At 37.5% G+C, this 13,419-nt stretch overlaps 1 protein-coding gene across 1 annotated transcript; it reads right to left on the reverse strand.

Annotated features, from left to right (window-relative positions):
* Positions 1-7: 7 nt before the first annotated feature.
* Positions 8-13,183, reverse strand: kctd3 (potassium channel tetramerization domain containing 3). Its single transcript, XM_082142647.1, has 18 exons — positions 12,779-13,183; positions 12,119-12,172; positions 11,869-11,914; positions 11,581-11,654; positions 11,421-11,479; positions 11,224-11,304; positions 10,966-11,112; positions 8,134-8,224; positions 7,860-8,050; positions 7,663-7,778; positions 7,457-7,544; positions 6,796-6,912; positions 6,549-6,719; positions 6,317-6,472; positions 6,092-6,188; positions 4,092-4,294; positions 3,872-4,010; positions 8-2,709 (listed from the first exon to the last, which is right to left on the reverse strand). The coding sequence occupies exons 1-18, from the start codon at positions 12,847-12,849 to the stop codon at positions 2,136-2,138; spliced, it is 2,475 nt and encodes an 824-aa protein (XP_081998773.1). The 5' UTR covers positions 12,850-13,183; the 3' UTR covers positions 8-2,135.
* Positions 13,184-13,419: the final 236 nt, after the last annotated feature.

The following is a 13,419-nucleotide window of genomic DNA, read 5'->3' on the forward strand; positions in this document are numbered from 1 at the left end:
ATATATATATATATATAAAAAGATTAATACACCAGCAAACCAGTTTTTCTTTTTTTAATCCTTAAAAAGGATTTTATAGATTTATGAGCAACATAATTTTAGGACTTGACAGGTTAAACGTGCAGATTTTCCAAGGGGTAATTATTTTCATTCATTTTTCTAGCTTCATGCTGTTGTCCAAAGAACTTTCTGCTTTTCTTTTACTCATTATTAAATTTCAGGCTATGTGGCCTAATGTCAATAAAATGTTTACACTTATTGCATAGCATTGATGAGATCTCATCATTCCCATCATAGTAAGTACACACTTTGTTAAAGGCTTCTATTTAGTTACAATTAAAATAATAATCTCACTTGCAACATATAACTATATTAATAGCCTATATTGGATATGTATCACTGATATACTGTATATTTCTCTCTGGTAGGATATATATCCTGTACACAAAGTGTAATGGCTGGGGAAAAGTGACCATGCTCATCACAATGCAAAATAAGATCCATGTCAAATATAAATAATCCATTACCATGTATTCTTATTAACAGAAGTTGAAATGCAAATTATAAAATTATGCTTTGTAATGACATTATTCACAACATGTTGATTAATTTAGACATTAGACGTTTGCATTTTAAATACAGAGAAAATCCATTAGTACAAATTGTACTTTTTATTTTGAATTGTGCATTACCTTTAAAACTGGCAGCTGTCTTTAAACATGCTTTTTCCTTTTTCTCTCTTTTCTTGAGAAGTGTCTTATTCTGTGAGCTGAATTGTAAATTTGGCTTCACTTAAACAAGTTGCATAATGGGATAATCCAACTAACCCAACCCTCACATCAGGAAAAAAGCGAAATCTGTTTTGATTTCTCGCGGCATCTTAATTAACCAAAAGGCACTGAATGAATCCCAAAAATAGATAGAGCAAGAAAAAAATGTCCTGCAGACGCATGCTGAAAGTTCACAGAGAGCAAACCGTTTGAACGGCAGCAGCAGTGGAGTCTAACCTGCACTTCAAACCTGATCATTAGTTGAAGTTCACCTTTTCAATCCTTTATAAAGGGATGTAAAGACAGACAATAAAGTGCATCATAGTGTTTTGAAGGTACCGTTAGTGGACAGTAGCATTTTAAAAAAAGCAACAATTTATAAGAGAATAGCAAGCCATTAAAGCAATAGTCTACCAAAAATCTGCCTACATGTACTTCAACCCATGTTTAAAGGAGCAGAGTATCCAAACTGATCATTTCCATACAATGATAGCAAATGAGGACCTCGGATGTCAACACAGATTATCAAGACAAGGCTTTCAATTGTAACTTCAACTTCATTCTGTTCCTCAGACAGACCTCTGACTATAAAGTATTAGCCGAATGGACCACTTAAAGTTTTTTTATTGTACAGTACATTCTCTAATCTTTATGGAGTTTGAGAAGCCCTGCTCTCCATCCGCGTTCATTGTATGGAAGAGAGCACCCCAGACATTGTGATAAACGTATCGTTTGTTGACCCATGAAAGAAATGGGTTTTAAATGATACGAGGGTGAATTTAGTCTAAGCAATTCTTGCTTCACTCTCAAGTTAAGGATTTGGACTGGTGTTCTTGTTAATGACAATACAAGGCGGAGATCTGAAACCATTCAGGTGCGCACAATTTCAAGATCGTTTGCGATGTATAGATTTCACATCTGGAGGAGAGACTTTTCTCTAAATCACACTTTTGAGAAATGATCTTGGACCAAATGTAGGATGGTTTCTACGCAAGATTTTATAATTGAGGCCCCATTACTCGAATTAGTCGAATAAAATTGATTGCGACAAGTCAGGTTTTTTTTATTTGCTCCAGTGAACTTTAGGCAAATGTATCTAATTTTTAAGCTTGTAAAAAGCAGATAAGAGAACAAAATAAAATCTAAACTAGTAAACAAGACACATGAAGAAAAGCCAAGCGGCCATTTCTGTGGAGGATTTTCCCTTTAGTTCTGTACACAGTGAGTTTTTTAGCTGCCAGCTGCCGTCCTGCCAAACCTTATGATCGACATTCACATCTACATCCTGAAACGCTTCTCTTCTGAAATACCTTGAGATTATTGTATTTGGTATGACCTCTGTGTATGACAAATCTGAGTAAAGCATCACTCACATGCAGCGTCAGGGCCCTTGCGATGGCGTGGGGATGTGGCCACTTTAGTTGGCGAGGGTGAGGGGGTGCTGGACGAGTCGCTGCCCCCTCCATCAGCTGTTGTGGGTGGGGGGCTCAGCTGTGGAACCGGAGGTGCCTTTTTCCTACTTAGAAAATTCGCTTCAAATGTCCCTTTCTTCCTCCCCCCCTCCGCTCTGTAGTCCGCAGCCCCCTCCTCCATCAAATGAACTCTTCGTCGCTGGTCTCCAGGGCTGTCTGGGGGTTTACGTGCGGCTGCAGACTGGGTTTCGGAAGCTCTAGACCCCCAAAGATCCAAAGTAGAGTTCCTTTTGTCTGCGTCCTCAATGTTGTTCTCCCCTGCGGACTGGCGTATCTCGTCCTCGGTGGATCCGCACTGTCCATGGTTCTCCAGCAGGGCTTTGGTGAGGTTTAAGCTGTGGAAGTCTCTGTAGCTGTGGAAGCTCTCTGTGCGTCGAGCACGGGCCAGCAAAGGGCTCTCTCGGTACGGCCGCAGGGCTCCGTATGTGGCTGTCTCAAAGATGGGCTCCTGAGCCTGCAGCTGGAGACTGTAAAAATGACAAAATATTGTATTGCTAATATTGTATTTTAACGTAAGAGTTGGTGCAAAATGTATCTGGCTTCCAGTGTCATCCAGCTATTTAAAACAGCTTGTTATGCTGCTTGATATTGCAAACTGGTATTTCTTACTATATTATTAACATATTGTTATAATCATAAACTCAGTGGTTTGTAGCACAAATAGTTTTACCATTTACTGCACTTTGTTATGCCTCTAATTATTTACCTATAGAGCAGCTAATGAATCGGAAGTATTGCACATTCACAGAAAATAGCTTACTTCCGTGTTGCAAAATAAAGTGGATATGGTGACAAAAGTTAATCTCAAGATTCATTAAGAACATTAAAGGAATTGCTCACCCAAAAAATGTAACGAATGTCATTATTTATTTACATTATTCACTTACGATATTACTTAAAATGTATATTTTTGTAGATCTTTTCCATACGACAGTTTATAATGACCATGTCTGTCTTCGAAAAGGCCAGAAATGAGTAAAAAAGTAGCATATGCATAATATGCAGTATATTCTTAGTCATCTGAGAGCTTTCAGTGAGGAAAGGACTGAAATATAGGATGATCTTGTGTGTCTGCTATAAACATTTGTCAATTTTTAAATCTGTGCTTTTAAATTAAAAAACAAATGGTTGAATTGCTATTAAAGCCATATTCTCATACTCTTAAAGTCTCATATTCTCACATTATTGAAGATTACTACATATGTGATAAAATGTGACAAAATAAATGTATGTGGGATCCAAAATTTTGATTTATGGGTGAAAAACACCCAAAACTTGGTCCCTTCACATAAAGAAGACTAGGAATATAGCGGCAGTCATTTAGTTGTATGGCTCTTTTAACAGCTGTGATCACTATGGGGTAAATTATTTGGTGAAACATTTTTTTAAGACCTGTTCACGTCAAATCCAAATAAATTAAAATATAAAACGTAAACTTTTTTGGTACCAAAGCTATTCACACATGCTGAATTTTATCATTGTTTGAGCTTGAATATCGTAATGACAGCAAAATCAGCATTTGCACAATTAGAAATTTCATCTAGCTCCCAAATACTGTACAAAATTGGCATGGAGTTAAATCTTGTGGTGCAGTTTTATTCCAATAATTCCGACTTTGGACTCTAGTACCTGGAGCAGGACTCTCGCAGCCGGCTGTGCTGCAGCACTGAGGGGGCGGGGCTAATGTTGGGCGTGGCACAGCGAGATGTGCTCAAATCACATTGGTCAAGCAGCTTCAGCAGCTCCTCCTCAGTAGGACCTCCCACCTCTGCAAACAGGTAACATCCTTTAAAATTAATCCAATAGGCTTTTTAGATGTACCTTTTTTCCAGTACAGTAATAATCAGACCTGGCTCACGCCTAGCCTTATCATCAAGGCTCTTGTTGACTGTGTCCATGGCGGTGGTGAGATCCCACATCTGAATGCTCCCGTTTGCATGGCCAGTGAAGAGGTAATGGCGTGGCCTGGAGCCCATGCGGCTCGAGCCCTCACACTCCCGCACTGTAAAACAAGTGATTGTAGTCCCATCTACAGACTGCACCTCACAGATCCTGAAATACAGATAGAAGAACATCAATACAAAAATAATTCATTCATTAATTTACAATTTTTATATTATATCAATTAGTGCTGGGTAACCCTTCACAAAACAGTTCTATTTTTTAAAGTGCCCCTATTATGGATTTTTGAAAATGACCTTACATGTAGTGTGTTACATAGCTCTAAGTGAATGACAACATCCTGCAAAGTTTTAAATCTGAAAGTGCACTGTATTTAAAGTTATTGTCTTCCAAAAGTAAGAGTCGACTCTAAGTCAATGAAATGAATCGTTTTTCAAACGAGTCATAAGCAGTTTCGTTGTGATGCCAAGACGAAACATTAGCAGATTGCCCGCCCACTTATTGCGCGTGCAGACACCAGGAAAAAATGTAACCTCCTCAAACACTGCAGCTGATTCCTGTGGATACTGGATAGCATCATGTCGAGAAGACGCTGTGCTCTACAATGTAAAGGGAAAGGCAGTTTTTTTTTACACTTCCCAAGGACGAACGTGAAGAATCAGTGGTTAAAATTCATCTTTACCACGAAATCACAGCAGAATAATCCTAAACTTTATTCCCTTTATTTTACTGACGACGACTTCTCAAATCTCGGAGTTCAATGCAGGATTTGCATATCGCTTGATCTTGAAAGATGGTGTTCAAAATACTTTGTTTTGAGTTGTATATTGTGGTCTCCTGCTAACTGGTTAAATCACATTATTACTGTCTTACTGAAATACTTCTGCTAATCAGTTGTGGGCCACTATTACATAAAACTTCCAGTGTTTCATCATCGCACTCTCTCTCAGATTGATATGGTAAAATCGACGTCATTGTTCGTTACTGTGTTTAGTTTACGGTGTAGGAAGCGTTTTGGTTTTCGACACGCGCGCTGTACGCGGTAGACCAATCACAACAGACTGAGCTGTCTGGCCAATCAGAGCAGAGTAGCTTGCGGAAAGGAGGGATTTAGAGAGATTGATTCATCTGTCGTTTGGGAATCATTGAAATTGTGGTGATGTGCAAATGTATATTATGAGAAAATGAAACAGTTTTTTGACCTTTGATGCATGTAAACATGTTGTAGGAGACTCCAAAACAACATTAGGAAACTTTAAAATAGCGTAATAGGGGCACTTTAAGATAAACTACTGTTAACAATGAAATATATGTGTGTATATATTAGAATATTCTTTTTTTTCCAAGTGTTATTTGTTATATTGTATGATATACATTTTAGCTAAGATTTGTATCATAATTGACAGCAGTGACAGGCCATGTTAAATCAAATGCCACGTCGGCGATATTGAGGTATTTTTAATAGTACACTCATAATTCTAAATAAAGGGATACTTATTTTGCATATCATGTGTATTTCAACACAAAAACTCACCGCAACCTACTGGTGATTTAGTTTCATATGTAGAGTATAATAAAAAAAAAATTATTCAAATTCTTCCTGCCCATAATGATATGGCCACATTATAGCCTTAAAAGTTAACGTGTAGTTAATTCAATATTGTATCAAAATATTTATTTCTAAAGCTACTTTTTGTAATATCTATTCAATGCTTTTCTTATCACACAATATTGACTTTTAATGATCTTTATTTAACTTCTCAGCCATATTTAGCAAGGATGCATTAACTTGATCAAAAGTGACAGTTGTGACATTTATAATGCTATAAATCATTTCTATTTCTAAATAAATCTGAAAAAAAAAAAAATGTATCATAGCTTCCACCAAAATATTAAGCTGCACAACTGCTATATATTTTTTTTTACAGTCTATGATTCAACACGTACCTCTTCCCCGTAGAGGAGAGACGAACAAAGAGTTTGTTGGTAATGGGAATGACTTTCTGAATGAACACCTGTTGGTCGTCTCGCTCTCCAAATGGACCTGAATAGAAACAGCACATGATTAGAACAGCAGTTCAGCTCACAGGACAATGGAGGAAAATAGCAGCTTGTACAGTTCTTGTACCTTCACTTCCTGATATGGAGGAAATCTACAATCAAATCTCTCACCGATGTCATTGCCGGAGGAATAGCTGCTGTGGCTCTCTGTCTCCTCCAGTGAGATGATTTTAAAGGAGGCCAGTGGAGTAGATCCTGGCTGAGTGGAGATCATTCCTCTGAACCGAGTCACCGTCCACGTGCGTACATGATTATTGTCAGCGCACACTTCAACAAAACAAGGCCAAAATTATAGATCACCATCATTTTTCATTATACTGTCCAGTGTCTGTGTAGTTTGTACCTGAAACTAAGTGTTTTTCAGAGAGCATGATCTTAGTGACGGGGCTGCGGTGGACAGTGAAGGTCTGGAAGAGCTGTGGACCAGATCCAACGGTCTCTGGATGCTGAACGATGACACGCACGGCCCCTGAGCTGGTTCCGTAAGCTATCTCAATCCAGTTCCCACTCACACCTGCAAACACAGTGAGATCAGTGACTGATCAGACTCACCAACACTTCACTGAGTAATTAACCATCACTGGACGCACTGGTTTTAGGAGTCAGGTAGACACTGAGGGCTGTGATGGCATCATTTGATGGGTCGTGGTACAGCTCTGTCACCAACAAGTCATTATCCTTCATTCTCAGCGGAAACTTCTGCATGTCTGAGAGTGGAGAGAATAAGGTTAGTTAAGTCTTTCCTTTATCATCTTCTCATTTAACATATTTCATGTACAATAAGAAGATATTTTAAAGAATGTTGGTAACCATACAGTTGAAGGCACCCATTGACTTCCATAGTATTTTTTTTCTTACTATGGAATTCAATGGCTACTGTCAACTGTTTGGTTACCAACATTCTTTAAAATATCTTCTTTTGTGTTTAACAGAAGAAAGAAACTCATTCAGGTTTGGAACAACTTGAGGGTAAGTAATGACAACATTTACATTTTTGGGTGAACCATCCCTTTAAAATTTGACAAAACTTTATAAACTTCAAACACGTGGATCACAGAACTACATTTGGATGATGAATTGTATATGAGTTTATAACCTATTAACTATGTGAAATTAATTAAACTGATGTCTTTATGCAATTTTAATTACATTTTCAACACTGATTCTGTTACTGCCGGTTTTACATCTCATTAATGACTCATGTCATATAAAAATAAATGCACTGCAGTTGAGAGAAGATAAGCAGCTTACCAATATAGTAAATTGAGCCGTTATTACAGCCCAGCAAGAGAAAGGAGCCAGCGGTGTCACAGCTTGTGATGGGCACCACATCCTGCACCTGTACAAGTGATATATTGCGAACGACATAATCAAATATGAAACCTGATTATATGCTTGTTAATGAAAAAAAATTAAACTGGCATGACTGTTGTAGTATAAAATCTGAATTGCTTTACCTGCCAGTGCTGGGTGACGGCGTTCCACACTCCTACCTTCCCCGTGTGACTGGTGGCGACCAGCTGACTCCCAATGAAAAACAGAGAGTCAACGGGTACTCCGAGACTGAACACACCTTCACAAAGACAGAGAAACATTATCTCACAAAATCTACACACGAGCGACTGTGCATTTCATTTCTGTTCTGTCCTCACACCTATTTCACTTCCGCTCCCTCCGTCCTGGATACTCCACAAAATAATGCTGCTCTCCGATGACGCTGCCACCATCTTGTCTTTATCTCCATGTGGGCCGCCCACAACTTTAGCATTAAGGGCCACCCGCTCAATGGCCCAGTCCAGATAAGGGCTGGAAAACACCTGCTGCCAGCCTGATGATTCCTTTATCCTAAAGAACAATCACAGTCAACCTATGGTGAGTATAACCTTTATTATTTTATATTTCAAAGTCATGTGATATTGTAGCTTTACCTGTAGCAGATGACAAAATGTGCATAAGCAGCTACAATCCAGTTATGATGGCCAGCCACAATCAGCACCTTTCTAGGGTCCACTGGTGATCCTATTTCAACATAAAAAGTACAAAACAATAACCCAGTATGTTTAAACACCAGTAGGTCTAAATGTAGTACATTAAACTCAAATAAAACTACGTCGTCACAATCATTAAAAATTCCGACTAAACTCAATCATGCTCACTTACTTTTTTGGTTTAAAGGTATTTATGATTCATATAAGAAATTAGCACATGAACTTTCACCATTTCCAGTTCTGTGGCATTGGACAGTGTAATACTGATAGTAAAATGTATTAATAATTTAAGTAATAAAGTTTAAAGCATTTTAAAATATGCATTAAAAAAATATGACTACAGTAACAAGCATTTTATGATGTTTTAACTGCTGGCTGTTGCCTGTTATTAATGACTATAGTAACTTTCTTTTTAGACCATTTCAACAATTCATTTGTAAACACATTTTCATTTCTTTCTGGGTTTCTTTCTGTTTTGTCAATTATTATACAAATTCTCTGTGATGTGGATTCTATATGATATTCAGTATATTTTGCATTGTGATAAATAAATGCACCAAAATGCAATAAAATGGATAAAAAGAAGGCCTGTCCGTTAACTTGTCAACTAACTAGCAATGAACAAATAATCAATAAAGTCAATAAATCAATCAGTAAACAAATACATGAATACATTTATATAAACAAGAAATAACAAGAAAAATAATTAAGACAAAAACAAACAAAAAAAACACCTTTGTACATTTGTACCTACAGTACATTCAGACAAGATACAAATATTTCTGACTTTAGTTTTGTCCACTGGCTGACTCTCATAGTTTGTGGCAGGCTGTTACATATTTTGCTGCTGTTGTGATCGAGCCAGAGCTTTCTTCCAAAATATGATTACATTTTTCTGAATTTGGTAATGCCATAAAATGTGGTTCTAATTGTTGTAATTTAGTGAAATAGTCTGATCTAATGCTGTGATAATAGTAACAGTGCAGCAGGAAGTGTCCTTCTGTCTCCACCTCTCTCTGAGAGCGCAGTGAACACAGTCTCTGTTCTCGCGGCTGCCATTTCTGCCCGTGCCATCCTCTCTCTACAGCCAGACAGTGATCACTAAGTCTATATCTGGTTGGGGTCTTTCTCATTTTATGCTCTTTCACACAGCTCAGGTATTCTGCTGGTTTATAATCACTTTTCAGGAGTAAATGGAGTTCCATCTTCTTTTGTAATTTAGTAGCATCTTTCCAATAGGTAATGTAATTTTTTTTTTGTAATTTTATCATTTGGTTGGGCCAGATAGTGCTGTGCTGGTTTGGCTGTAGTTTCAGCATCAGCTGTGAGAGTGCGCTCCGGTGCCGGTTCTGCTCCTGACACTGCAGGGCTTCAGCCTGGTATGAGCTTGGATCACTGCGCTTCAGTTGCTGGTAGAATTTCACAGCTCTTTTCTCTCTCTCTCTCTCTCTCTCTCTCTCTCTCTCTCTCTCTCTCTCTCTCTCTCACATGACTGCTGGGCACAGAGGACATAAAAGGCCTTTTAAAATGACCTTACCCTGCCTACTGCACTACTGCGTGTAAGGGGAATACTGTCTTCATGGCACACCCACCCCCCTCCTCTCTTTCTGTCCATACCAGAATGGAGCAGATGCTGTTCTCCAGTCTGCATTCGGACAGCTAATATCCAGTCCAATTCTACAGCTATTAATTCTAATGCTACATTAATACAGCTTTCAAATTCCACTAAAACCTGAGAGTATCTGAGCTCACAATCAAGCTCTATCAAAGGTGATTGATTATACAGTGATGATTATGAGATATATATATATATATATATATATATATATATATATATATATACTGTATATATATGTGTGTGTGTGTGTGTGTGTGTGTGTGTGTGTGTGTGTGTGTGTGTGTGTGTGTGTGTGTGTGTGTGTGTGTTTTTATATATAAATATATAGGGTATTATTGTATTTTATATAAATATAGCAGTTGTGCAGCTTAATATTTTGGTGGAAGCTGTGTTACTTTTTTTTTTTTCAGATTTATTTAGAAATATAAATTATTAATAGCATTATACATTTCTTCACTGTCACTTTTGATCAACTTAATGCCTCCTTGCTAAATATGGCTAAGAAGTTCATTAAAGATCATTCAAAGTCATTATTGTGTTAGATAAGAAAAGCATTGAATAGATATTTTGATACAATTTTGGATTAACTACACGTTAACTTTTAAGGCTATAATGTGGCCAGAACATTATGCGCATGAAGGCATGAATGTAAATAAAAAAATAAAATTACACTCTAAATATGAAACTAAAACCACCAGTAGATTGCGGCAAGTCACTGTCGTTATGAGTGAGTCATTAAGTCAGTCATTTCATTCTACCAATTCATTCAAAAGGCTGATTATTTTAGGAACAAAGCAAGTGGCCATCTTTATGAATGGGTCACTGAATCAAAAGCTCACTCTATTTGTTAAAAACTGGAGATTCGCTCTGAGACACACAACAGTTCTGCTGTTGAAAAACAGACAAATGTACAGATATTCTGGCGGGGGTGGGGGTGGGGGGACAACAGCACTCTTGCTCGTGTGATATATTGCTAAACTACTATTTATCATATGATATAAATATAAAACAAAAACCCATACATGGGCATACATGTGTATTTTAGTCTACATGTCTTTTAAATTTTGTGTGGTATATTTACACGCATGTGTTTTTTACTCAGCATCTTTAAACATCTTTAAACCACATCTGGTCTCTGAACGGCTTGTACTCACCCAGTCTTTGCGGTCCATCTGCCCCAGAGGGTCCAGGGAGAGAGGACTGAGGGCAGGAACGGAGGTAACCCCCCTCTGCACCACTGGGGCCTGAACGCTCCTCAACAGCTGCAGCCTGACCACCAGCACTGCTCCTCGCTGGGAGAGCTGAAGGACACAAATACCACGCACATACTGATGTTAGAGTTATATTTGGCTGAGAGGAAGAAACAGTGACTGTTTTAGTCTCTTTCTTCTACAGATCTACTCTCACCCTACCTGGTGGAGGGAGGTAGCCATGAAACAACACACTTCCACACGATGATCGCTCCAGTTCTTCACAAAGCAGTAAGCGGCGGACTAACCATATCAGTGACAAATAAAAACACAAGGCAAGAATTATACATAGATGCAACTGTCAAGTGATCATAAAAAATATGTTTTTAACAGATATATCTAGTCCAGTTATGCCATACCTAATGGTGTAATCCCATAAAACTCAGCTTCATGTCGCAGGATACTTATGTTAACCCCCCTATAAGAGAAAGCAGGAATATTACACACATAAAAAACTATACAGATACTACATTTTTCTTGGATATGAAATGGATAACAAATAGGCATATCATATCTCACCTCATGTCCAATTCTTTAGTTCGAAGGAAGTTTAAAATGGGTGCAAATGCTGTTGGGTCTCTATCAATAAATATCTTATAGGGAAAAAAAAAATGATTCAGAGTTGGAAAACAATTCAAATTTTATTGCATCTGAAAAACTTTTAAATGATTTTTATCAAACATTTTAGTATTCATTAAGTATTTTCTTGTTGTTGTTGTTGTTTTCTTAATTTTTATACACAATTACAGGTACAAATGGAACTTAGGACGTTGGGTCAATCATAGCATGATACATATTTCTACTCACGGCTCCAGTTTCATCCCGTAGCGTTGATATTCTCCCACTAAGTAAACTGGGCAGGAAAAACACATTTATACAAAGCTATGCAATGTCCATAGTGACTACATTAGTTTAATTATTCAACAAGAATGGATAGAGCTTTAGCAAATTTGCATACAAAGGATATCTGGTGTGATAATTTTGGGAGATCAAGGCTGTGGTGCTGCTTCAAACATATCTTATCATAAGATATCTTACATAAGATATCTTATCTTACCTTGAGAAGAAAGAGTCAGGAATCCATGTCAGAGTCTGCCTTGATGTGCTAAATCTGAAAGCATGTAGATAAGATTTAGGATGCAATCACTTCTCTTTCTCTTTTTATTTTCTCTTTCACTTCATGAGCTTAAATTATCTATGCAGTTTACAGTTATTGTTTCGACAGTAAAACAAATAAAAAATATTATTTTTTAATTAAAACGTGTCATTGTAATTGTTTATTATTATAATTGCAAAGCACAATTGTATATAGTATTAATAATTTAAGTAAACATTGTATTTTGAGGGAAATTGTGGCATCTTCTAAGTTTTTTTTTCTTTTGTTTTTTTGTTAACTTTTTTGTTTCGTTTCATTTTTTCTTTAATTAAGAAGATATTTTAGGGTTTGGGGATATATCATGATATAGTTTAGGACATGTAGAAACGGGGGATGAAGGAACTGAATTGTCTTGGTCCCGTTATGTAACGTAATAATATTCATGGCCCTGTTCAAGACGAGTTCAAAATCATGTGTTTTGTAGTTTAAGACGTGGTTGTTACCGTTACATATTAGCGCTCATCGCATCACATCAAAGTAAAAGCCGCTGCACATCATTTCATCTCAAATAAAACTGTTTTGACTCGGAGTTTATGTAAAGAAGTCATGACGTCAGCGTACCTCATTCCTCCGACATTCAGCTGGATGATGTCACCCATTCCAGATGTTGAACTGTTCCCAATTCCAGCCATCCTCTAATTCCGCACGGTTAGCGAGGAGGAATGCACGCGATCTGAATATCCAGTTTGTGCATCGATCTAGCTGGAGTCCTCAATATTCTCTTTATTCTTCCTCACGACCCAGCGAACCCATACATTATGCGTCACAAGAACGGCGTATGAGATGGAGCTGTTCGTACACAGTGTTCTCCATATTCAGAGTTTTAATAAACAACTCAAAACATGGCCTTCAATTATCAAAGGCCCTTTTCTGTAGCCTATGGGACTTGGGAAAGCTACGTTCAGTGTTGTGGGCGCCATAGAGCGATGCTAGAACGCTGTGGACTCATCAGAGCGTCAGCCAATCGGATAGCGTCATTCCTGACACAGGACGCCGACCACGCCCAGTGTTTTGGAAGTGTGTCTTGCGTAGAAAGCTGGACTTCTCACATCTCTAGTCTTAAAGCTATACTCAATATTTTTTTTATTGCTAATTAAAAAGTTTTTACAAATTTAGAAATTAACAGCATTTAAATTAAAACATTATTAAAAAGACATAACTCTAGAATACAATATTACACTCACGCCAGTCTTCTAGATAAA

The sequence above is a fragment of the Leuciscus leuciscus genome, assembly GCF_965113295.1.
Source record: "Leuciscus leuciscus genome assembly, chromosome: 17".
Lineage (NCBI taxonomy): Eukaryota > Metazoa > Chordata > Actinopteri > Cypriniformes > Leuciscidae > Leuciscus > Leuciscus leuciscus.